At 32.3% G+C, this 27,500-nt stretch overlaps 1 protein-coding gene across 2 annotated transcripts in view; it reads right to left on the bottom strand.

Annotated features, from left to right (window-relative positions):
- The window catches only part of LOC138019074 (uncharacterized), a 126,914-nt gene that overhangs the window by 64,304 nt on the left and 35,110 nt on the right, over nt 1-27,500 (bottom strand). For both annotated transcript variants that reach the window (XM_068865727.1, XM_068865728.1), the window contains 6 exons: nt 5,648-5,724; nt 4,325-4,383; nt 2,736-2,791; nt 2,085-2,227; nt 935-1,038; nt 294-437 (listed from right to left, as the gene is read on the bottom strand). In XM_068865727.1, the coding sequence (XP_068721828.1) occupies nt 294-437; nt 935-1,038; nt 2,085-2,227; nt 2,736-2,791; nt 4,325-4,383; nt 5,648-5,724 (583 nt within the window). The remainder of the gene's footprint in view (nt 1-293; nt 438-934; nt 1,039-2,084; nt 2,228-2,735; nt 2,792-4,324; nt 4,384-5,647; nt 5,725-27,500) is intronic.

Here is a 27,500-nt window from a genome sequence, read left to right as displayed (position 1 = left end):
TCCTCGGCGAACGTTTGTAGTTCCCTTAATTTTAAGCTGACGAGTAGGCTTACCACATTTGTAAATTTTTGTATATTAGCTCATACACCACGATTGATAAGCCAGTAAAAAATCTTGACCTGCATTATCTAATGATCCCGTTTTTAATAATGCTAATTAGCCTTTCTCGCTAGGCCAAGCAAATTTGCTTTAAAAAGAGGGCAGTAGGTCTGATTAGCTAAATATAAATAGTGAAGAATGCAAGGATGGTCGCCAATTATGAAAGTGGTTCATACTAACGGTCTATTGATTACCTTAAGAAAGTTTTTTACTGCATCTAGTCTTTCTTGATAACCAGCTCGCTGTGCGTCAGAGTTAGCCAATCCGGCAGCAACTCTGGCAATGATGGCAGCATAGAAGACAATACCGGAGACCATACAAAACAGGGTATAGCCCATCTGCCAATCATTAAATCAATCAATCAACGAATTAATAACTTGATCAATGAAACACTTTAAGAGACACTTAGATCCACAATTAAATGAGTGCTTAAGCAGTCTTACAGCCAACAAATTCAGTCACTTAGTGAGTCAATCTGACCGTTCAATTCCTTCATGATTAGGGAGTCGGTTGGTCAGTCAGTCGGTCAGTCGGTTAGTCAGTCAGTCAGAAAGCCAGGAATCGTTAGAGGCAACCACACTCTGTCAAAGAGATCATAAAAGTATTTTAAAACAGCTTATAGACCTTATTCCAAAATGGCCGTCATTTAAATATTCTTTTGTTTTTATTCAAATTAGCCCTTGATGCCTCGTTCTTCAGCTGAAAATTCAAAAGAATATTTTGTCTTGAACGAGGCATCAAGGTCTAATTTCAATAAAAAAACAAAAGAATATCTAAATGGCGGCCATTTTGGAATAAGGTGTATATCCTTTCGTAAAGTAAAACACCCAAATACCTCTGGTATGTCATGTGCATGAATGTCTCCATATCCAACCGAGGCTGAGGTTGCTGCTGCCCAGTACAGACAAGTGAGGTACTGATAAGGGACTTCTTCTTTCCCTATTGATGGAAACGTAAACTGCATGTTTTTTCTATATAAAAGTACACAGATGCCGAATCTTCATGTTAGGCTCAACGGACGTACTTGAGCTGATCAAAGATGACCGGGAAAATTATACGGATATTAGTGTAGTGAGAATCTTGCCCTATGCCTCCAATGTATGGACTTTCCATTCTGCTTATAATTAATCACAAGTAACACTTAGATCGACAATCTTCGCTCGTGTAAGTTCGTTAAAATGAGACCGTTTTTACAAGCAAAAGATAATTAGCTACAACTTGAGAACTGACAAGCTGTGAGACTTTCACTGTCGAGATACTACATATTCCTGTATGGCCCCTTGATTTCTAGTTAAGAAATCGTAGCTTTTTCAATTCATTGATTTCCGTACTAAAATCTAACAAGCTGAACGTCAACAACCACTTGAGCAAAAATTGCACACAAAATCTTCGTCTTGATTTTCTTATCCCAATTTTTCAATAAAACATGGGTATAAATGTAAAAAAATTCCTGTTTGCGCAGTTTTCTGACAAGGATTATACCTACAAAATGTAATGCATTAGGTATTTACAACTTCTTTAAAACAAGAAATACGCACAAGAAAAATTATTATGACGTCTATAATTGGCTAAGCAACTATTTTAAAAGGAGAAAAAGTAATGATAGGGCCGATTATTCAAACGAAGTCTAATTAATATAAGACTTGCTTCATGTAGATTAATAATTTTCTGCTTTGTTCTTATTAACTTCTCACTTGTGGCTCTCCTCCCAGCCCCTCTCTCTCCGGGGCACCTGACTTCTCGGAATTAATTGTTTTCAACAATGAACAGCATGCAAACTAGGATTGGACAAAATGACATGATTTGAAATGCGGTTTTGTGACGCACAGGCTAACTGAGTTCTGCTCAAATAACCGACCCATAGTGTCCGCTAAAGGAAACCCACTCAGGGAAAACGTTTGATTAAATTTGGTTGGTCCATATAAAAGCTGATCATCTGCTGTGACTTTGGTGGATAACCACGTAAGAGGCTCAGTTTCTCTTACCCAAGGATCGACCGTCTAACTCGGCCCACGAATGGTCTGAGCACAAATGCCTTCCGTCTTTAAGTCCCTTGCATGCTATCAGAAACCAACCACAGGCAATAAAATGGGTAAATGTTGCCATGTAAATGGCATACTTGAGCTGTCTGTAAGTAAATGGAAAAGACGAGAAAACGCTAAATAACATAGAAAAAAAGAACGCGTATAAGACTAGTATGCATGCTAGCATCAGGATTATCCTTGCTTGAAAGTGTCAGACCACATAATTATATATAACAGACAATGTCATTTGACTGGAAAAAAAATTGGTTTCTCTCCGCAATCGATATGTATGCGTTTCGTCAGATAGATTTGATTCTCCGATGGTCTTCCTCAAGCCTGGAATTAAGCGATATTATAGCACCTTATTTTTTAGGCAATCGACTATGTTCGTGTTCTCAATATTGGACTGGAACTAGCTTGCAATGGAGGCTAATGCGGGGGAATATTTTAAAAAGTATTTGCATTTGAAAGATTCCCCCGCAAAAGCCTCCATTGCAAGCTAATTCCAGTCCAATACTGAGAATACGAATATGGTCTATTTGGTGGCCAACTATGGCGTGAGGCTGCCTTGGTTATGTGCCAGCATCATTACATCCCGTGGCGTGAACTTACCCTATTAAGTTCATGTGCTTTCCAATCGATTCATCCATGTACTGAAAGAATTGTTGCTAAAAAGGGGAACAAACATACATTTTGAATTTACTTTGGGGAGACTGTCAGTTGACCGACGGAAAGATGGAAGACAAGAAACATTTCAAGAAGACCATAGCCTCGAGCTTTAAATTCCCATATTCTATTTTCACAGACCAGCTTGAATTGCATCGGGAAAATAGTCATTTCTTTAGCCATCTCAACTTAAGAAGGAACAAAGCACAAACAGCGGTGGAAAATGTGCTTAATATATTTCATGTTTGTCAACCCTGCGTTGGGAAAACTGCTGAAGCTAAAATGTTCGACTGTTTGCCCCAAACAAATCAACTGAAATCATTTTACTGAGACGATATATGTTGTCTAAGCGTACTGACGGCCAACTGCAAAAGTTACAAATGTTTGAAAACTGAAACAAAATGTATAGATGCTTGAAATATGCCGACTGTAGAAATAGAACTTGCCATAGATTTCCGATGAAACTTCGCACACTGTTGAAACATGTCAAGTAGATGATAAAAATGTAACAAAAAGGGAGGGTCACCGTGCTGGTTTCCATGGTACGACGCTAACGAATACGCCTATTGGAGCTACATTGACGATTTCCGCGCACCCCCAATGTTGGACGAATTTAGCTCGATTTCCAAATGTATTCCAAAGTATAACCCAGAGCGTGGTGTCATTCTATGGTTAATTCAAGTACGCATGCACCTGAAAAATGTATTTGAATGTCTTTATGAGTACTTAACACTCCAAATAGAATTAACTTTAGTGCGGGCTGTTCAATTCCTAATGGCTCTTTCCGTAAAATTATATGAAATTGCCAAAAAAACTGGTTTTCAGCAAATATATGAAATAGAAAATTGGGGTCACCGCACTCGTTCAGGAGAAAATAGCCATTCCTTGACGAATTACACTGCACGAAAAAACGGATTCACACCAAATTTGCACAGAGCAAATATAATGAAAACATACATTTACTCTAGAGAAAACCTGTAGCAAACATGGTAAATGCCGCATTTTCTGCTATATTCACACAGGTGTGAAAATATGGTGCAAATGTGGCATTTACCACGTTTGCTACAGGTTTGCTCTAGAGTAAACAAATGTTTGCATTATATTTGCGCTGTGCAAATTTGGTGAAAATACATTTTTTCATGCAGTGTTAGGCTTGGAGTCAATGAAAATCTGCCATTTTATCTCAGATAAAATGGCAAATTTTCATTGGCGCATGATGTGCCCGCGCTCCTGTGCACGCCAATGATGCAAGAAATTATCAGCAGTAGGGTTCCACAACGCAAAACCAGGGAATCACCTTAATTAAGCTACCACATTTTCAAACGTCCTGGTTTTTTAAAATTTCTTTCAAAGGTCAAACTCAGCGCAAGCCATTGATAATCCAGCTGAAACATGGGGTAGCTCAAAACCAAACAAAATCAACTACAGTCGCGAACATTATTTTGACCCTGGTGAAATCGTAGTTGTCTATCGTATGTCTTGATAACCGAGACGCTGACTCGAGACTAGTCGGAAGTTGCGATTGATACGCTTACCACTTTGTAAATGTAAAGGCATCTGTTCAGTCGAGACATGGACAGAGTGAAAAACACACCTACAGAAAAAGGAAAAGAACCGGTTTTTTATTCCTTAAGTGCAAATGAAACACAAAGCACTAGCAACAAGAAGCTTTTTTTCTATTTATTTGAAAAGTTAACCTTCAAATAAATAATAATTATATGATATTTGCCAGGTTGGAGGTCCGTATAGCCAAAAACTGTGATCGTGGTCTTGACAATACTGCCCGGGGTTCAAGAATGAGGTCATAGTCTTTTGTTATACGGACCGACCCTTAGCTGGTAAATAACTTATTTTTCCTCTCTCTCTTTTCCTCCCTGAAATCACTTTTTAATTGTTGACTCCCACCGCGCTTTATAGCGAATGCAGAAAGCGACTTGCAAACTGAACGTTTCAAAGAGAAATTGTTTTATTGGAATTATATTTCCACGCATCTTGTTGTTGTTGTTGTCTGTTTTGAAACACTTACTTCTGCATGTAAACGGATTCGGTGTCAAAAAATGGAAATTTAAGGTCATCACACAAGCTCACGCAACTGGGGCTAGGATTCCGCCCGCATTGGCGGGCAACATAGAACAATGGGCCATTTCCCAGTTGCTGTTTGTCTCGGTTTCGAAGTGAGTCTTGGTGCGCAACTATTGTAAGGGAAATGAGTTTGTTTTGCATAAGAATACGCAACTCATTGCCATTTGAATGGTTGAGCACCAGGACCGCTTTGAAACTGAGGCATGCAGCAACTGGGAAATGGCCTATTTGGCCGGCTTCCAGAGCCGGATTCGCAGAATTCTGCCCACATTGAAAAAAAAAAAAAAAATCATGATATTTACCCAGAAAGCTCCACTCACGCAAAGACGTTTTCAGGGAGGTCCTGCACCCAATTAAATTGGAATTTAGAAATGCTGTTTTTTGAGGAGTGGACAAAACCGGAGAACCCGGAGAAAAACCTCTCGGAGCAGAGTAAAGAGCCAACGACAAACAACTACTCCGTCCCGAAGAGTCTTCTAGTTAATCGATAGATTTAACACCGCATTCAGTGTAAACGGCAAACCTCAGACTGAAATTGGGTTTGAAGAAAAATAAAAGTATTTCGTTTCAGCTATTTGTTGTTCTTTGGTTACAGACATAGGGCAGTTTATCATAAGAGCCAAGTGATGATATGTAACTTTTCATGCTTTTATGACAAGTAGCAGTCTAGCTCTTGCTGTTTGCCTTTGTAAGTAAGCGCGATCAAATTCATTCTACTGGCACTTAAGTTATAACTGCAAAGAGGATAATTACAAGGAAAACAAATTAAAACTCACCGAGGTCATCAGGCCAATAAGCGAGTACAATGAACTCGGTTGGAAAAGAACAAAGAACATCCAACGAGAAATTTGTCCTATGGACAAGCAAAACGACAACTGTAAATAGCTCAGGTGAAATGCGCCCGTGAGAAAAGAATAAGAGTCCTAAGGGCTGGATAGGTAACCTGCCTGCAGTATGGTTCATGGTTTAACATAGAAAGAAAAGAATAGTCACAACACATGGTTACAAGATAAAATAATTACAGTACAAGTTATAAAATGTGTATGGTGGTCAAAGTAGCGAAGGCTTTCTGGTTGACCACCACCTACTTTTAAGTAAGCAAAGAAATGACACTGAGCTTTACTGGGATATAGCAGAAAACGATTGTAGAGCCTAGGACTAATGTACAGAAGAAAATTACATGTATATAACTTAAGCATGTTAGAGATATACTGAACCACGCGAGAAATCTATACAGAACAAGCTTAGCAAAAGGGGGAAAAAATTAAAAGGAACATACAAACAAACAGACAACAACAACAGCAACAACGACAAACAAAAACAAAAGAAAAGAACGACACGTCATCAACAACAGCAGCGGTAACAAACACAAAAATCTAAGAAGACAATTATTATTATTATTATTATTATTATTATTATATTTTAAACAAGCTCCATTATTATTATTAAATAGTTATGTGCTATACATTTGACCATTAAACAGAACATATATTATTTGATTGGCAAGAGAGCAGGTGGGCCTTATAAAGTTTCTTAAACTTGTTAAATGTTTTTGCTTTGTTTAGTGCCAAGGGGACAGTTTCCCACATGACAGAAGCAGAGTACTTAAAAGTAAATTTGCCTATGTTAGTTCTAACTTGCAATTGTGGTCGGTAAAAATTAAGCTTAGCAGAATTTCTGGTGTTATAGGAGTGGACAGTTGCTGTTGGCGTTAAAAAGTTATGGAAGATTGCTGGAACAGTTGATGGATTGTTGTATAATTTAAATGCCAGTGAGCAGATTTTGAATTTAACAATATTTTCAAATTTTAAAACTTCAAGGATTTGGTAATATGGGAAAGAGGGCTCTTGTTTGTTTGCAAAAAAATACAACGGATGCATTTATTTTGCATAGTACAGATCTAATATTTAAATTAGTCTGACAATTGTTCCCCCAACACATTACGCCGTAATTAAGATAAGAGTAAATAAGTGTATAATACAGTTACATAGTACATGTGCTATTTGAGTTTTCCAATGCAAATTCAACCCCCAGCAGCTGTTTCAGAGTCAATGTGAAAAAAAATGGTACTGGGGTATATCAGTGTTAATTATAGATTTGCTGTTCAGCTTTGTTTCTCAGATGGCTAATATGTCAGGGTTTTTTTCTAAAGAGTATAACCAATCTTCTAAGATAGGCAGATTTTTTGGTAGACTTCTAATATTGCAGTGGAATATACTACTTTACAAGCAAATCATAGAGCTGTAAGATGAATTGAGTAACTTATTTAATTTAGAGGTTTCGTAGTATTTTGAGCATGGAGGAATAAGCACAAGGTCAGAATCCCTTTCATCATTTTTGTCAGCATTAGGGAGCACATTCAAAAGATCAATATTATCAGCGAGTCTTTTGGACAGGCTGGGGGTGCAGGAACCAATTAAATTACAAAATTCTTGGTCTGATAAATTGAAGAATGGTAGTTGCGTCAAACCATTATTATGACAAGACATATTACTGTATTCGAGCTAGAGGTTCAAAATTTAAATTACCATTAGTTACAATTACAATTACGTATCTGTCCAGTTACTTCTTGTCCTTTTGTAGGTTTACAAACTCCTCAAAGTCTTCCATAGTATCAAAGTGGAATGTTTGTGATGAATCCGTTTGTCGTAGATGGATAGTACCATTCATCGTCCATAGATACTTCCACTTGTTTGTATTCTTGAAGGTGTTAAGCTTCCCAAAAAGTCTTCTTCTGTAAGGAGTTAGGGATTCGTTAATATAAATCTTCGTTGGCCTATCAGCAATACTCTTACCGAGTTCAGCCACCACTGATGGTAAACACGACGTGTCCTTCCTCTTTGCTTGTAAATTTCATTGCATTTGTCACGCCTAACAAACTTTACAACTATTCGCTCTTTCACCTTCTTGGTAGCTGGAAGGCGATGAGCAGTCGAAATTTCTTGTTCATTTAAGTCAATATCCAAAGCAGAGGACAGTTCAACAACGAGCCTGATAGGATTGTCCAGAGGGATGACTGGAATTCCAGTAATTTCTAAGCAATCACGCCTCAAGTATTGTTGTGTTGCAAAATGTGAAATGCTGTCTTTTAGCTGATTAACTTTATTGTTGAGCGTTTTAATATCTTTTTTTGTGTTCGCTAGTCCCGCGGTAAAGGCATCAAATTTGCTCCAAACAAACGATTGCGACATTTCGAGGCTGTTAAGTTTCTTGACCAGGTCACGGATCTTGCTTTCGAATCGTTCTGTGACGATCTTCATCTGTTTGCCGATTTCGGTTTTTAGTTCGGTCAATAAATTGTTTTTAAAAGTTGGCATCAGCTCATTAATCCGGTGCTCTTTAAAACGATGTGCTAAATCTGGCTGGTCCATCGTTTTGGCCATTGCCAGATAGTTACGGGTCAGCTCAGCTCAGCTCAGCTCAGTAACACACACAAGGCCATCTTGACATGAGAGTGGGGAGTGCTGTTAGCTCGAGTAGTAAAGTAGTTGGGGGTTTGAGAACAAAAAAAACAAATGAAAATTCAAATAAAAATTCAAATTTGAATATAAAATTTAAATTCAGACAAATAATTTTCAACAAATAATTAACCTTTGAAAACCAACCAAAAATTTAAATTTATATTTCAACCAAAAAAATTCAAACAAAAATTAAAACCGTATATTTTTCAAAAAAATTTTATATATATTTTTCATAAAAATTATTAGTGTGTTTAAAAAATACTAGCACTGAAATAAATTTATATATTTTTAAAAATATTTAACAGCGGGCTACAATACAAATAAACCAAGATGTAGACAAAATTGTAATTGATATTTAAATTTATAAAATCTATTAATTTACAAATAATTTGTTTTTTTGTATATTTGTTTTTTAATTCATTTGTAGGAATCATTTTTTCAAAACAAATGACAAAAACCATATAAGTTATTTTTTCGTAAAAATTTTTATTTGAGATGATTTTATAATTAACTAAAGAAAAACATTGTTCTAACTGGGAAATCAACGATTCATGTTTCATACAATCGTAAATAGTTTAATATTCGTATTTAAAAAAAATAATAATTATAAAAATATTCAAATTCACAATCGTTATTCATTATACGTTATATATTATATATGAGAATTTTACATATATATAACTGTTATAATGGCCATGTGAAAATTTATACAAAAATGAATAAAGTTGAAATGCGTTTAAAATATTATCTCATATAATAATATACATGAATTGCTAAGAACTACATATTGAATTAAGTCAAAATCATAATAATTGTCCATTTTGCAAATATCAAATATCTGATTGTGACACAGAAAAACAAAGTAATTGCTGTAAACAACCGGATATAACTGAAGATAATAGCCATTTCCTATGCATTAACTTTGTCCAAAATTGGTAATGAGTTGTTTAAATATAATTACATCGATTTTTATGAGAATATGTATTTAAAAAAAAAAGAGTATCTATAACTGGAAATATCATATGATTAATGTTCTTAATGAAATCAGCTTTAATAATAAAAAACAAATACCATCAATTTTTTTGATAATGTTTTGAAAATATTTGACAAGATAAACACTATATTACCACAGATTAATGAACAGCGTAAACGTATTATTTCAGTTAAATATATTATTCATCGTTTGTTTATTAAATGGGGTATTGATTTTGAAATTAAAATAACTAAATCCAAAAAGACTTTGCGTGATTATCAGAAATATTGGAATCAGCTTTGTTTGTCGATTGAACTTTGAATTTTTAATTATATTGCTTTTCATACTTATCTGCTATTGGACATAAATCGATTATTATTCCATCAATAATACTGTATTTATTTAATAATTCTTTTTCATGAAAATTAATCCCTCAAAGATGATTACGCAAATCAGTCATTAATTGTAAATATGATTGATGAGCAAAACGACACATTTCCATTTTTCTGTTGTAGTTTTTTGTTTCTGAAAAAGTTTGCAATAAAACCCCAGATCCTGATGTTGATCCTAAAATAATTGGATTTAATGTAATACTACCAGCTATAGTTCCTGATACATTCAAAGATACAGAACCAAGATGGCAAATCATAGCATTTGTTTAAAATATTGAAAGTTCTTTTTGTACATGCAATATGTTTTATGATAGTGTTTATAGATCTCTTTTATTTCAACAATTTGCTCCTGTGATAAGTTCTTTGAAATATGGTTCCAGTCAAACACATCACGTCGTTTGTCTGTCATTATAATATTGTATATATGATTTTAATGAATATATTTTATCAATATATCGAGTTCTTCGTTTGGCTGTTTTGTAATGTTATATTCATATTAAAGGTTTGTAAATGTGTATTCTGATCTGATATGAAAAAATCGTTTAATGCAAACCGAAACCCATAATAAATTTGAATGTTTAGTTTTTCATAATTTAATTTGAAAGAATTATATATAATTTGAATTTGTTTAATTATTGATCCAGTACGGAAGTAGGACTCTTTTATTTCCATTTATAATGAACGTTTTGTCTGATAAATTGATGATTAGATAGCCGTGTAAATAATGTGATGTTTTTAAAATATCAAAGCCATCTATGTCAATTGGTATATGGATTTTCATTGTTTCACTATCTCATAGGACTTGTCAAAATCGTATATTGACATATGAACGTTATTTTGCAAAGCATTTTTTATACCATAGCAAACAAAATAAAAAGGCAGACTTTGAGGGCTGTTATTGTCATATGTAGCTGTAAGAGTCACATACAATCTTCTTTGAATTTGGTTTGAAGAATCATCAGGCTGCATTTGTAGAATACATCGAATATAATGATATCCGTTTGACACTTTTTTTGTTGATTGTTTTATTATCATGTTTAAAGATTCAAATTTAACTGTCATTGAAATAAATTCATTAGAATATACTGGAAAACCTTGTTTTTTAAAGTAAATTCAACAGCTAGAGTATAATCTGAAGAAAAATTGTCTCTTATTAATTTAAAAGGTTGATATCAAATTTTCCTTTATATTCAGAATTTTGATTTGACTTTTGTAATGAAAAAAATGAGGCATGTCTTTAAAATTATTTATGAGGTTAACACGGTTTATCCCAAAATCAACACTAAATTCGCTACTCAATTTCATAACATATTCAAACACATTTTCACGATTAGTATGTGATGTTATATGACTTTCGTTTCATTGTTTTACCTTTATCGAATCAGTCTCTTGTGTTCCTTTTTGTAAATTAGTGATTTTGTAATTATTAATAATTTCCTGTTAAAGCTATGCTACCATTTTTTTAAAAATATATACTTGATCAACTACAAGTGAAAGAGCAGAAACACTATTGTTTAGTTGCTGTAGATTTACAGCATCTAAGTTACCAGATGCATTTTTTACTTTAATTATTTTATTATTGTTGAGGTTTAAATCATTAGTCATAAGCACACTTCCGTCTTTTTTAAAATAAGGTGATAAATCAACAGAACCCCCTGCTTGAGATACTTTTTGGTCGACATAGGATTTATATACAGGCTCGTTCAAATCACTAGGATTCCGATAACTGAGTATTTTATTTCCCCCCATAATTATATCTTTGTTTTTATCCAACTTCTTTTTGAGCTCATTGTTTACATATTCACGATTAAAAGCAGACATGTTGTCTCTTAAGTTTTTTATGCCATAGATACTATTATTATCGCATTGAATATCACCTTGCATCGTTCCTTTAGTTAAATTCAAATAGTTACTCAGCTCATTGTTTAATGGAGTTAAATTGACAGCATCATTGCCACTAGTAGCTGCTTTGAGATTTACTATTTTATGGATTTTATGTCAAGATCAGCTGTTACACAACTTTATAAAAATATAATTATTTAGCTCTGTTTTATCTGCTTTTAATACCATCGAGTTATCAATATAAATTTTTGTTGCTGCATCTTTGTGATGAAGAGGATCTTGCAACCCAGTAATTTTTTTTTATATCCCATATCAATAGGATTCTGGAGTTTGCTGGAATTCGAAAAGTATCTGATGAGTCTCTTAGCCGAGACGAAACGCCGCGTGATACCAGCCACGAAATTTAAATTCTTAACAAGTACTTGACAATTTTTTATTGCATATAACTCGTGAACTTTGCGGTTGGGAATCCTTCTGCGATAGAAGGCCAGACTGCTAACATCTTGACTTCGCGAACGGGACTTTGCGCGCGATGCTCAACGAGTTTGCTGGAATTCGAAAAGTATCTGATGAGTCTCTTGGCCGAGACGAAACGCCGCGTCATACCAGCCACGAAATTTAAATTCTTCACAAGTACTTGACAATGTTTTATTGCATATAACTCGTGAACTTTGCGGTTGGGAATCCTTCTGCGATAGTAGGCCAGACTGCTAACATCTTGACTTCGCAAATGGGACTTTGAGCGCGATCTGATGAGTCTCTTGGCCGAGACGAAACGCCGCGTCATACCAGCCACGAAATTTAAATTCTTCACAAGTACTTGACAATTCTTAACATCGACCTTTCTATTATCATCGTCAAATTTTATATACCATTGACTGAAATATTGATATGGTATAGGGTCACTTTTACCATCTCTAGGATTTGCTATATCCTCGATATGATTGAAATTCATCTTGAGATGCCCCTTTCATACCACCATTGCTTCCACCTTTTTTCAAATAATCTGTTAAATCTACCGGTGTACTTGATGTATCACCACCATCAGCTTTGATATGATCATAAATTTGCTTCTTTGTTAAAACATCACTATCATCTGTTCCTGTTTTTAAATTAGTTAATTTTTTATTTTCCATACCATAATTACCATCTGGAGTCAATTTATAACCTATACCAGGTTGTCCTCTTATACCTAGTAAACCACGTGTGCAAGTATTACCTGTGCTATGTTCATTGAATATTGCCATTTATATATGTTTGTTATATTATTCCATAAAAGTTTCGTTTGATATTTTTCCTTGGTTTATCAATATACAAAAAAGAAAATGGTTTTCAGCTGCTTTTTTATAATGATCTTTTTGTACTCCTAATTCTCGTGAAATTAAATTTTGTTCATTTGAAGTTGGAAAATTATATATACAAAAATGTAAACAATTCAAACGAATATTCTTTGGACAACCATAAAAGCTTTGTGATAAATAAATTACTGAGCAATTTTTATGTGTTCCTTGAATAAAATAGTCAATTAATGGTTTTTGATTTTTTTCTGTCACCAAATCGTCAAAATTCACTATCTTTTGTCCACTATTAACAATATCATTGACAGGTATTATTGTATCATTGCTTGTTTTAAGGATATCATAACCAACTTTATCACTGATGTCTTGAAACAAATCGATTAAATTTTGGTATTTTTGCTGTTCCACATTTTTTTCCATATAAGTGCATCTGATCAAAATAAAGCAATGGTTGGGTTAATATGTGGTATAATAGATTGGTTTTACCCCCATCAGAAGGAGCTGCTATAAGCATTCGAAAGGTATCATTTGGCATATATGAATACTACTGTTTGAAATCATTTTGATTATCCTCAAAAGCATAGTTTGGTATTTCCATTTTATATACTTTGCTTACATACTAAAATATATATATAAGATTGACTTTTGTTATTAAATTTATGACAAAAACTAACGCGGAGAGATTTCGACGTTTCGATGACATCCTGTCATCATTATCAAGAAAATGAAGAAAATTTTGAAGAAAATTTACATAATTAAGTAGTCAAAAAACTAAACCAAAAATAATTGATTTGCTTCGTACTGCAATCTTCAAATCTCCTGAATAAATGCAGCTTTTTTTCGCGTTTTAAAATACGTAAACTGGGTGATGCACTTCGCGTAAAAGAACAAAAGCCCTCTCTGATCAATCAACACAGTGTGGTCTACAAATTTTCATGTCCTCTGTTCGATGCAGAATACATAGGCCTCACAACTCGACATCTTTTTCAGAGAATTGAAGAACACTGTCGCAGTTCTTCATCCATTCGCAGACATCTTCAACAAGATCATGATACCAGCCCTAGATCTCTTGACTTAGCCAAGAATTTTGCAGTTCTGAGGAAATGCCAAGGAAAGATGGACTGTCTGGTATACGAGATGCTCCTGATTAAAAAGTACAGACCAAGCCTTAACATCCAATCAGACTCAATACGTGCTAAAGTTTTTACTTGACTTTGGGTTTTCCTTTGTGTGAGGTCACTGGATGATTCACTGGCTTAGAACAATAGACTATTGTTTTTGGTTTAGTTTTTTGACTACTTACTTATGTAAATTTTCTTCAAAATTTTTTTTATTTTCTTGATAATGATGACAGGATGTCATCGAGACGTCCAAATCTCTCCGCGTTAGTTTTTCTCATAAATTTACTAAAATATAAGATAAGATAAGTTAAGATAAGTATTTTTATGTAAGTGTATTATATACATGGACATAGAGTGATTTAAGAAAATTTCTGATGCTAAAATAAAAGCTGGAAAGATGATTAACCAAATACAGGATCAAATTAGACAGTATAAAGACAGTAAACAGGATACGAAAATTGGTTTAACAGAAACATTTCAACCAATTATCAAAGCTCAAGAGAAAGTAAAAGAGACCATTGATGAAAAACAGGATCAATTAATTGAACAACATGACAAAAATCAAATAGCTCTTGCAGCCAATTTGGAAGATATAGCAATGTTACAATATGAATATGAAAAATACACCAAAGCAAACAAGCAAACTTCTAATTGATTATAAACCAACAATGATGAAATCTGATTTGGATAGAGGGTTTGATATTGATGAGATAAAAAAACTGACTGAATACAACTTGGCTTCACCAAGTGATGTCTTAAAAGCACCTGTTGCAGGCAATATTGATATTAATGATTATAATACTAATGTCAGAAAGCTATTATAAACTCTTGGACAAAAAAAAGGATCTCCCTCAAAAGGTAAAACCAAATCAAAAAATATTGATCGAATCAAACAATTAACTGATGACATTAAACTAATACAAAGATATAAAAGTAGAATTCAAATTGTAGAAGGAGGCAAAAAAACCATTGGTAAAGGGATAAGATATACTCAACCAAAAAAGAAATGCTTATAAAATACAACAAAATGGTCAATATGGTGGATTGATGATTGATTTTCCGAAATTATTTGGACAATTGCATCTTGTTGCAACAAAAAATGGGAAAAAATTATTGGATCAACAGGCTGATTTTGACCCAATAGACCTTTTAACAAAAAAGGTTTAACAACAAAAAAAGATACAGCCAATTGTCTCAAATTTTGTTTGATCAATTAAACAAACTTAGTGAAATTCCAATACATAGATCAAGTAAAAAATTTAGCAAAATTGGCTCAGGTGTTGTTTATGACAATAATATAAATGATTTGATAGATAGATTAGAATTACTTGGTGGTTCAATTATTGCAGGTAATAATGGTGTTCAAAGTGAATTCAGTCAAATAGCTCATACATTGAATAAGCTAGGGGTACTTAATAATGAACAATCGTCAGACCTTTTGAAAGAATATGTAATTTAATATTATAAAATGAACGAACAAGCATTACATATTTCATCAATTAATAGAGTTAACATAAGACGTAATAAACCGGAAGATTTTACAGTGAAATTTTCACCTCCCGTGTATCTCGAGGAAGACAAACAATATAGTATTGAAATCGATCGATTGAGTATGACATTTAGTTGGCATAATATTAATAGTACTTATAGTAATAATCAACTAAGATATTCAAATGATAAGGGTTCAACATGGGAAACTATTGCCTTTCTTGAAAGGCAAGGTATATTGAAGCAGCTGTTGCTCAAAACGATCATGATAAAAATGGAATTAATTTGATATTTGTCCTCTCAAGTTATAGAGTAATTATAGAATTGAAAAGAAATTGGCAGCTGGATTTGAGGAATAGTAAACTTAGTGAACTCAGTGAACTTGTAGGTTTTGATGCAAAATTGATAAATACAACAGAATACAGTGTCAGATTGCCAAATATAACCAATAGTATTGATGCATTAGAGATAGGTTGTAGTTTAATTGATAGTAGTTTGACTGATGGTAAAAGATCTGATACATTAGCTTTGATTCCAACTGATAATTTGATAAGAAGCTACCCTTTCAATTTTGACCCAAAAAGAGTTTTTTTTATTACCTGTTAATACAAAAATAATAAACGAAATGCGTATTACAGTGAAAGATAATATTGGACGATACGTTGTTTTAAACGATATTGATTGGTTTATCACATTAATATTGAAAAATGAATAATAATAATATATAACTCATTAATACATATATCAACAAAAACGAATTCAAAATGAGATATGACAAAGAATCAGGTCGTTACATTAAAAAACATATCTATGGTGAAGGAATATTTAGCAACATGACTAGCAAATTATTCAGCAAAACAACAAAGGAATTGGTTGCAAAGACTGGTAAAAAGCTAGCTGAAACTGCTTTAACGAAAGGAGCTGAAAAAACAGGAGACTTTGCTGGAAATTAGGCTGGTGATAAGATGGTTGGGATTTTACAAGGCAAAAAGAAGCAAAATACACCTGTTGAACCAAAGAAAAAAGTAACTTTTTCAATGGAAGACAGCATTATACCAATAGAGGTTGAGCCTGAAATCCAATCAATTCCAACAAATTATAAACCAAAAAAGTCACAACAACTCACAGATTTTGAAATAGCAGAGAGAATGAATAGATTAATGGCTCGTGGCAGACTCAGAAGAAAAAACGAAAATTATCTAAGGTATTAGTATAAAATGCTTAGAAATCCAAAATATGTTGAACGCATAGAAGATATATTTTAGGAATTGGAAACATCTTTGAAAACAGCTAATCCTGCTGATAATGTTAGTCAAAAAAAGCAAAACCATCGATTTGTTGTAGATAATACTTATAGCATGTCGCCGTCAGATTAGTATAATGCAAGAATTTTAATGTCTTTTAAAGTACAAAAGATGAATGAGGAAAATATCGCAGCTAACGATGCAAATGGAATAGTAAATGGCATTCACAGTATGATCAAAGACATTTCAGTCAAAGTTGGTGATAAAAAAATATATGATTGTAATGATGTAAATCACAGCGTTAATATCAAAAATTTGCTTGAATATTCACATTCTTACGGCAAAAGTACAGCTACAAATGATTTTTTTTTAATTGAGGCACAAATAGATCAACTGAAATAAGACCCGTGCAAGCTACTTACAACAAAGGATTTCATCAAAGAAAAACGCTTTTAAGTGCTTCAAATGTTGTTAATTATGAATTACCTCTGAATTGCTATAGTCTGTTTGAATCACTTGAGGATAAATTGCTTCCGCAAATAAGAGTGGAAATATTGTTTGATTTGGCTTCAGATAATCAAGTTATTTGGCAAGGAGCTCATGCTTCTCGTGTTGTTTTTACAAGAATGCAGTTGATTGTACCACAAATTATTTTTAACGGTGATGAACAAAGTATGTATTCAAGCAATTATCTCAAATCACAAAAATAGAAGTATTTGAAAGAAACTGTTTCAAGAAGCAATTCAACGCAAAATCAAACAGGAAATTATGTAATCAATTCAGGAGAAACAAAACCAAGGCATATATGCCAGTATTGATAAACAAACAGCAAATCCATTTTTGTACAATACATTTTCAGTATCTACTGATCCAAGAACGTTGTCTGATGCTTGGTTGGAAATGGGTAATGGCATTGAGTATCCTGATAGGCATTATGAACCAGATACTGATATGACTCGTGTTTATCATGATGTTTTAAAATACGTTCATGTTAATAGCGAATATTCACTAGGTACTTTATAAAATAGGAGCAATTTTCATTCACTTTATTCAATTTTATATTTTGATCTAACTAAACAGCGACCTGATTTAAAAGATCCAACTGTTAAAAAAACTTTTCACTATAAATTATCAGGAGCAACAGCCTTTTCTGTTTATGCTCTTGTTTTAAGTGAGCAGGATGTTGAATTTATACAGAAAGATGGTAAGTTGTTATTCAGATTTTTTACAAATCATATTTACTTAAATTTTAACATATCTTTTATATAATCTAAATATATAAAAGATATGACAACAAGATACATTTCTCATGGTGTAAAATTATCACCAAACCAAAAACAATCATTAACAAGAGCTATAAATAGCAGATCACCAGTAACATTACGACTATCTAATTCTCAATTATCTGGACCTGATAATCTTATGCTAACAAAGACACAATTAAAAAAGACACAAAAATCAATGAAAAATAGCACAAGAACTGATATTAAAATTAGTATTTTTAGTTTAGCAACTAAATTTTTGCCTGAAAGTAATGCCCACTGTTAGTAAAATAGGAGGACCTTTATTAACAGGAGCTTTAGCTGGATTAGGTGAAAATCTCATCAATAAAATATTTGGTAAAAAAGGAGGAATGATAATACTAATGAATAAATTAAAGCAAATGGTTCCAATGCTAAATTTATTGACAGCAAAACAAAAGTGCGATCTCAATAATGCTTATCAAACAGGTGGCAATATGCATTAAAGGCCAACAAAAAAGCAGATGCAACATGGTGGTTTTTGGGGTGCTTTAGCATCAATTGGTATTCCATCAGCAATGAATTCACTACCAAAACTGATTGGCAAAGGTTTACAAGTTGATAAAACGCGATCTCGTAGATCTTTGCCAATATTTATACCACCAATGCCAAAAACATTACCATCTCATTATGGAATTCCGCCTGTTCATGGTCAATGGCCAATGCAAAACGGTTTTGGAATAAATAAATAAATAAAAAAAAGGCAAAGGATTACTAGCTTCAATGTTAGGCATACCACAAAGTCAAACATGGAACAAAATACCAATCTTAGGTCAGTTAATATAAAATTTATCAATAAACCACTGAGCAACTTTGATCTGATTGATTGGGTTAAAAAGCTAGGTATCAAACATTTCCGTATAAAATTCGAAAAGAATGTGGTATAATCAATTTATAATCAAGCTGGCCTTGCCGTGGTACCCTATGTTCAAGGGGTATCGGACAGGGTAAAACGCACACTGCAACATTTCAACATAAGGACTGCTTTTAAGCCCATACGCACACTTGCTTCTGTCTTCAAAAAACAGAAGGACCGTCCATCGGAAGAAAAAATAGTAGGCATCGTTTACAGGGTTGAATGCAAAGACTGCGATTTCTCCTACATTGATGAGAGCAAACGGTGTTGGGCTTCGAGGAGAGTGGAACATGATCCCGCGCGTGCCGCGAGTAAAGAGTCGGCAATCCGACAACATGCCGAAAGAACCACGCACAACATCTATCCACGCTACGTCCAAATTCTTGAAAGGAATGAAACTAATTACAAGTGCAGAATTTTTCTGGAGTCTTTACACTCAAACGTTGATAAGAACTCTGTGAATGAAAGAATGGAGTTCCCAAGGGCATATGTGCCGCTGTTAAGATCTCTTTGGAGCCAAAATAAGAAGCAGTGATTTTTGAATTTTAGATTCATTGTCCCCCGAAGAAGAACCAGAGATACGGTTCGAAAATTTGGGAAAGCCTTTTTAATTTTAGATCAGTTTTAAGCCCCCTTTTTTAGCATTTTTATAAAAATAATCAATTTAGATACAATGATTGGACAGGGCACACATTAGGTAGCATATAGAAATATAGGCAAACAAGCAGAATACTTTGATTCTTTCGGCCTGATAATGCCCAAAAAAGTCGCGACTTATCTTAAGGACGTTCCCGCCCATTGCTTCTGCGCATTTTTTCGCGCATGTGACGCACACGTCATGCATCGCAGACCATGAAGGTTCTTCCTTAGACTAATATGTATCGTTTTTCAAGGTCTATTTCACCTCAGAAAGACACATCAGCTGCAAAGGTTAATTTAGTTATATTAATTATGTTGAATTGAGTACGTTTACCTGATCTAAATTTCACTGATGTAGCTTTTTTATTGCTGACAGTTGTAAGCTAAGATCGTCTTAAAGTAACGCAATCTTCTAAAAGTGCACATCATGATCTCGAGAACGAGCACGGTGCCCCCCCCCCCCCCCCCCATTTTTTTTGCCTTTCTGGCAAATGTAGATCATTACCTTTCCGCGTGGCAAGTTTAAAAAAAATCTGTACGTGGGAACGTTTTAGGCGCGAACGTTCTTAATACAAGCAACAAACAAATAATCTATTCTGGAGATGAAATGCAAGAGAAATTAAGCGTTTTATGTGGATATTGGTGTCTGTATTACTTATTGGAAAGACAAAATGGAAAAAGCATATTAGGAACAATTCATAATGCCAAATTTGATATGAATGATCAATGAGCCAACAATCGTTTTATAATCAATTTTTTCATAAATATGTAATTTATATATAAAATGGTTAAATCATATTGTGTAAAACAAAAAAAAAATTAATAAAAACAAACTGAATGCGTAGAGCCATCTGGCTGCAAACAAACAAAGAATGGAAGATTAATGTTTTATTGCGCTTGCGCTAAATGCGGCATTAAAAAAGACTCGATTTGTTAAAAATAAGGAAAACTGATTAGCCCGTCAAAGAGACCTCTACAACAACCACAAATTTTAGACGTAAAGATTTTAATTATATTTAGGATTTTAGAGCTGTTATGTATAGTTTAGTCATAGTTTACCAATAATTTAACTTAGATAGTTTGATTCTGTTACTTTCTTATGCACACATTTTGTTCTTAGGTTTAGCATTATGCACGACCCCATAAGCTGCATAGCTTTTATTATCATCGTGCTAAAATAAAGGCTGTCTGTCTGGCAAACGGGCAGGAAAAGGTATTTTAAGCGATGTTGGTAATACAGCAGCAGAATTATTTTTAACCAAAGGAGTACCTTATCTTGGTAAAAAAGCAGTTGAAATGGGAAGATATTATACATCAGAAATGTTACGAGATCCAAAATTGCAGAAAAAAGTCATTGACTATGCTTTGGATAAACTCAATCCAGCGATTCAAAACGTCGGATCACAAGCTTTGAATGAATTGTCGACAAAGATCAGACCAGCGAAAAAATATAAAACAAACAGAACAGACCTTGATGGTGCTGGGTTAGATCTTCAAAAATAGTTAGCTAAGCTTGGAGAATTACATGTTAGAACTCCAACTGGCAAAAAATATAATTACTGTGGTGCAGGCACAAAACTAGAAGAGAGATCGAACAGTAATGATCTATCTATTCGTGATCCAATTAATTGTTTAGAGAGCATTTGTCAAGCCCATGATATAGCTTATTGCAAAGCTGGAGATAATTTGCCAAAAACGCATGAGGCCGATAATGTTATGATAAAACAAATTGGAGATATTCCTTTTAGTCAAAGACCATAGTTTTCCACATCAGTTAAGTATACTATGCAAGCAAAAAAATTACTTGGTCTTGGTGTTAAAAAGCCAAAAAACGTAAAAAGCCGTTTGGTAAAGAAAAAATAAATTGGCAGCAACAATTAGCAGATGAGCTGCATAAACCAATAAAAAAGAATTGTACTTGGCGGCGTGTTATTGTAAATCATATCGATGAAATATGGGCTGCAGACTTAGTTGAAATGCAACAATTCAGCAAATGGAAAAAAGGCTATAGGTATCTTCTTATGGTGATAGATATTTTCAGTAAATTTGAATAGATTGTACCACTGAAAAATAAACAAGGAGAGACTGTTGGAGACGAATTTTAAAGCATATTCAAAGATGGAAGAAAACCAGAATATTTGTGGACTGTTAAAGGCTCAGAGTTCTACAACAAACATGTTAAAGGCCTCTTAGGTAAGAATAAAATAACACTCTATTCAACTGAAAATGAAGAAAAATCATCAGTAGTGGAACGTTGGAATGGAACGATCAAAAAAATATGGAAACAGTTAACTGTTCAAGGTAATACACAGTATTTGGACATACTACCTAAAATATTAAAACAGTATAACAACACCAAACACAGTTCAATAAAAATGACACCTACAGAAGCTAGTAAAAAGAATAATCAAGGAGTTGTTTACTTTTATCTATATGCTGATATGGAGCAATCATCATACAAACCAAAATTTAAAATAGGCAATAAAGTTCGAATATCAAAGTACAAAAGAAAGACATTCGATAAAGGATACACACCAAATTTGACTGAAGAGATATTCACAGTTGATAAAATACAATATACTAATCCAATAACTTACAAAAAAAAGGATCTCAATGACGAAGAGATACAAGGCAGTTTTTATGAGCCTGAATTGCTAAAAGCCAAACAAGATGTATTTAGAATTGATAAGGTCATTCGAAGAGATTATAAGAAGAAACAAGCTTTGCTAAAATGGAAGGGATATCCTGAAAAATTTAATTCTTGGGTTTCATTAAAGGATTTAACTGATTTATGAAAAATTATATAAAACTTATTTTCTGTAGATATAATATAAGAAATGAGTTATTTAAATTATTTGCTTGGTGAAACTGATCTCTATTATGATAATGAAAAAATGATCCTGATTATAAACCAAAACTTGATAAAGAAGGATTAAAACAATATAATTGTGATAAAAAAGATATTCTTGAATATGAATCAGATGATGAACAAATAAATCACTATAACGATGAAAATTCATTGAAAATATTCGATACAATAATCAAATTTATGGCGAAATTTAATCAATGTTCTTCATATGAATCTTTTGACTAAAATAATTACAAATTCATTTACTTCATAAAAAAGATATTACTGATGAAGATTCAAAAAATTTGTATGATACATATAAAAATCATGTTATAATTATAAATAAAATCTAAGCTTGTATATATAATGAAAAACTTAAAACAAATAATTACTTTGTTAAATAAATGTTGTTTAGTTTACACAAGAGGTATTGAGAGGAAGAAAAAGGAAAAGGAAAAAGAATATAAAATTATTTAAAAATATAATATATAGTAATATTATAAAATGAACACAAAAATTATTTCGAAAAATTTATCAAATCAAATTAAAATTCAGATTTTCAAGTTTCAAAATTAAAGAGATCTGAAGTTGAAAAAGTTATATTAAAAAACTTTTTATTATTCCAGCATTTATTAAACTAAAATAAAGTCAAAAAAACCAAACCAAAAACACAAACAAAAACACAACCAACCACAAATAATACAATTAATCATGTCAAGAATTTGTTGGAAATTCGGGATGAAAAATCTCTAAAAGCTAAAAAAAAAAACAGCTGTATTTGTATACGATAAAGTAAGTGGATTAACATTTAGAAAACAACAAGGTCGTTATATTATACACAGTCCTAACCTCGAAGTAATACTACAAGCAACAGATGATTGTGAAGAAGTTTTTAAATTTATTGTATCATGTTATATTACAAATAAAATTTAAAATCTATTTAAAGATATATAGTATAATTTATATTAAGGGAGACAAAAAAAAAGAAGTAACAATTGGTTAATTAAATATACTGAAGATGACTGAAAACAAGCTATTAATAATTCTAAAACAAAATATATGTTAAACAAGGAGTGGAAATGTATTATTGCAATAACTACAATTATACATTAGCTGGTAAAGTTTTGTTATTTGAAAACTAAAAAACACATTAAAAATGATAATAAATGTAGAGAAAAAAATTATGAAAACTAATTTTGACACAAAATTTAAATAAAGTTTTAATTTTTTTAAATTTTTTTATTCAAATTATAAAATGATTTAAAAAATATATAGTAATATAAAATGAACATGAAAATTTTATTAAATCAAATTTTAGGACAAGAGATTGGGGGGCTTTATTTATTCATTTATTAAATGGTATCATAAAATTAAATAAAAGCAAGCAAAAACAGTTCCTGATGATATTAAAAACAGACACATCGACCTTGTTTTACATTGTGATGACAAAATAAAAATAAAATTAAATGATTCAAATTCTGAAATTTTGAAAAGGTTATTAGTTTATAGAGAAAGAGCTGGTGTTTTTAATTTTATTGATGATGAAAATGAAGAAGAAGATGTTGATTTTCCAAGATTGAAACAAATAATATTATTAGAAGACATACCAAAACAAGAACCAAATAAAATTATTTCAAACAAAAAAAAAACAACATTGTTTCACCAAAAAAATACACTTACAAGCAAAATAGGTTTCTTGAAAATCATCTTAATAGACTCATACACTCAGGAGGTTTGGTCCTTTGTTTTGTTCATTAAAAAGAGTGCATGCAGGCATATTCATGCTTGCATACCCTTATTTTAATGAACAAAACAAAAGACCAAACCTCCTGAGTATTATCACATGATCTGTATTGGGAAAACAAAATGTACAAGCCGAAAAGGTCTATTACATGATGTCTTTTCATAAAAAACAAAATGAAAATTTCATGAAAAAATAGCAAGATCTTAAACAATTTTTAAGATATTATTAATTCAAACAATGAAAATTTTATCGAAACTAATAATAATATGAATAAAAATCTATTTAAAACAATTGGGTTGGGTTTGTTTGATAAGCCTTCTAAAAAAGATTTTATCAATATGATATTAGATAAAAGTAAAAAAAAAATCTATTTACTTAAAAAACAATTAAAATCTCCAATACCTACTCCAAGAGTTAGAAATTTGATTCAAAATTATGAAAATAATATAATCCAACCACCATTAGAATTTCGAGATGATTATAAACCAATTCCAGCTCCTAGGACGAAAAATATAATTAAACCGATTCCTGCTCCTAGAACGAAAAATTATGTTTAAAAAATGATACAAAAATGTGAAGACATTATTAAAAAATCAATAAAAAAAACCCCACAAACACCCACATACGGTATTAAAAAACCAAAGAAAGTTTAAAAATTTAAACCAAAACTAGAAACAATTTTTGAAAATAAATTATTAAATTTAGATCAAATTATTAAAATTCAAGAAACAAAACAAGCTTTAAAAGGCTATACAAAATCACTTGAAATAAGCATTATAAATAACAAAGACCCATTAATTCAAGTTCAAAGCACACGAAAAGAAATTGAAATACATGAAATAGATGAAAGGACTAAATTTTGTCAAATCTTTAGCAGTTACATTTGAAAAGCACACCCCTAAAAAAGAAGATGAAAATCCACAAGATTAAATAATTCAAGACGTAAGATATTTGTTTTACCCAAACAAAGAAACTAATAATAATAATGATAATGTAGTAATAAAAAAGCTTATTTTTACTGTGTACCAGAAACACTAATTAACAAAACACAAATTGAACTAGCTTTAAAATTATCCAAACAACAAATCTTAAACAAGATAGGTCAATGGATTTCTGAAGGATCTGGTTCAACGATAAAATCAGTTGACAATCATTACCTTAATACTGTTAAATATCAACCAATGAAAGGGTCATCCTATATTAAACTATCACAAGAACTTCAACACAGTGCAAAAGGATTGATAAACATGAAAAGCAATGATAATGAATGCTTCAGATGGTGTCATATAAGACATTTTTTATATCCTCAAATTAAAAATCCGCTACTAATTTAAAGGACTGACACAGAATTTTTAAGGAAATTAAAATTACACTGGAATTGAATTTCTGGTTAAAATTTATCAAATAAACAAAATTGAAAAACCAAAAAAAAAATGATAATATCAATGTATTTGGTTGTGAAGAAAAACAACCATTTCCATTATATGTATCAAAAGAAAAACATGAAGATAATATGAATTTATTATTTTTTTACAGAAAATGAAAATAAACATTATGTACTTATTTATGTATCATCAAACAAAGCATAGAGAAAGAAAACACTTTTGTATGTCTCGTTTACAATGTTTTTCTTCTGAAAGAGTTTTAAACAATGACAAAGAAATATGCTCTCACGTTAATGGTTAACAATCGATTAAAATGCCTGAGAAAGGTTCATCAGTAAAGTTTAATAATTTTAATAAACAACTACCTGTGCCATTTGTTATTTATGCCGATTTTGAAGCAATAACAGAAAACGTTCATGGTTGTAAACCAAATAATGGCAAATCATAAATTGAAGCTTATCAAAAGCATACCGACTGTGGATATGGCTGTAAAGTCGTTTGCTGTTATAATGACAAATATACCAAACCAGTTCAGATTTATAGAGGTGAAAATGCTGTATACAAATTTATGGAACAAATGCTAAAATAAGTCAAATATTGTAAGTATGTTATGAAAAACAAATTCAACAAAAATTAGTAATGACAAGAGAGGATATTGAAAATTTTAGTAAAGCTAATTCATGCCATATTTGTAACAAAAAAGTATAAGGCAGAATATATTATAGTAATGGATCATTGCCATATTACAGGAAAATACAGAGGATCAGCTCATCAAGTTTGTAAATAATATGGAAAAATATATGGCTTTCCGCTTGGTATGCTTCATATTAATGCAATACCAAATAATATGGTTAAATATATGGCTTTCATGCTTGGTAAAATTCTAACTTTTATGGACAGTTTTCAATTTATGAGTTCAAGTCTTGATAAACTAGTCAACAATATTACTGATGAAGCATTTAAATACACAAAAGAAACATTCAAAAACGAAATTCACTTTAAACTTACGAAACAAAAAGGAGTTTATCCTAATGATTACATGGATTCTTTCTACAAATTCAATAAAACAAAATTACCAAACAAAGAAAATTTTAGTGCATATTAAATTTATGAACATATATCACATAAAGATTATCAGCATGCTACAAATGTATGAAAAACTCTAAAATTAGAAATACTTGGTGAATACCAAGGCATATATCTAATTCAAGACGTTTTATTGTTGTCTGATGTTTTAGGAAACTTTAGAAAAACATGTTTACAATACTGAGGACTGGGGCGAGATGGCGGAGGTGGACAGACGTGTGTTTCTGTGATAACCTGCAATCAGGCCCATTTTTAGCTTCGCCCATATGTTCTCTTATGTCGTCGCTCGCTAAAATTGGGCATGATCAAAAGTCTCTGGACGGAAAACTCGTGATCTGATTGGCTGTTGAAACGCCGGAAGTGAAAATGCCATCGTGATTGCGCGGAGCTCTCGCGAAGTCCTCGAGATTAATCCGCCATAAGTGTACGAAAAAATTTGCTCCCTTTTGTTCTTACAATGCCATGGACGGTGCAACTTGATTTTATTTGTATAAATGGAGATATGCCATCTGAAATATCTCATAACTTGTCCAGAATCCGGTTTGAATCTCTGGAATGAGTGAAAGTAGCGATTCCGTTGTCGAGCTCTGTGGCCATGGGGTTGAAAGTACTTTGGCTCAAACTTCCCTGATGTTTTGAAAGCTAAATAGCTGGTTCTTTCAAATGGCAATGAAAGCCGATGCATATTGGTTTCCTGGATGAGACAAGGGACATATATATCAACAGGAGGAGATGCTGATAAAATCGCAAGTTACACGAATGCATGTTTTGAATATCTGTGTATCAAACGGCTTTATTTATTTGCTGTACATGACACGGTTTGTTTGCACATTTCATAATATTTCCAGTTGATTTAACTTAAAGCTCGCACTCCAGAAACTAAAATGGTATGTTTCCAGAGAGATCAATTGTACAACAATAAAAGAAACTTTGCGAGTCTATCTTACTGTT

Source organism: Montipora capricornis, chromosome 10, assembly GCF_036669925.1.
Source record: "Montipora capricornis isolate CH-2021 chromosome 10, ASM3666992v2, whole genome shotgun sequence".
Classification (NCBI taxonomy): domain Eukaryota; kingdom Metazoa; phylum Cnidaria; class Anthozoa; order Scleractinia; family Acroporidae; genus Montipora; species Montipora capricornis.
This window is presented reverse-complemented; position numbering and strand designations above follow the sequence as displayed.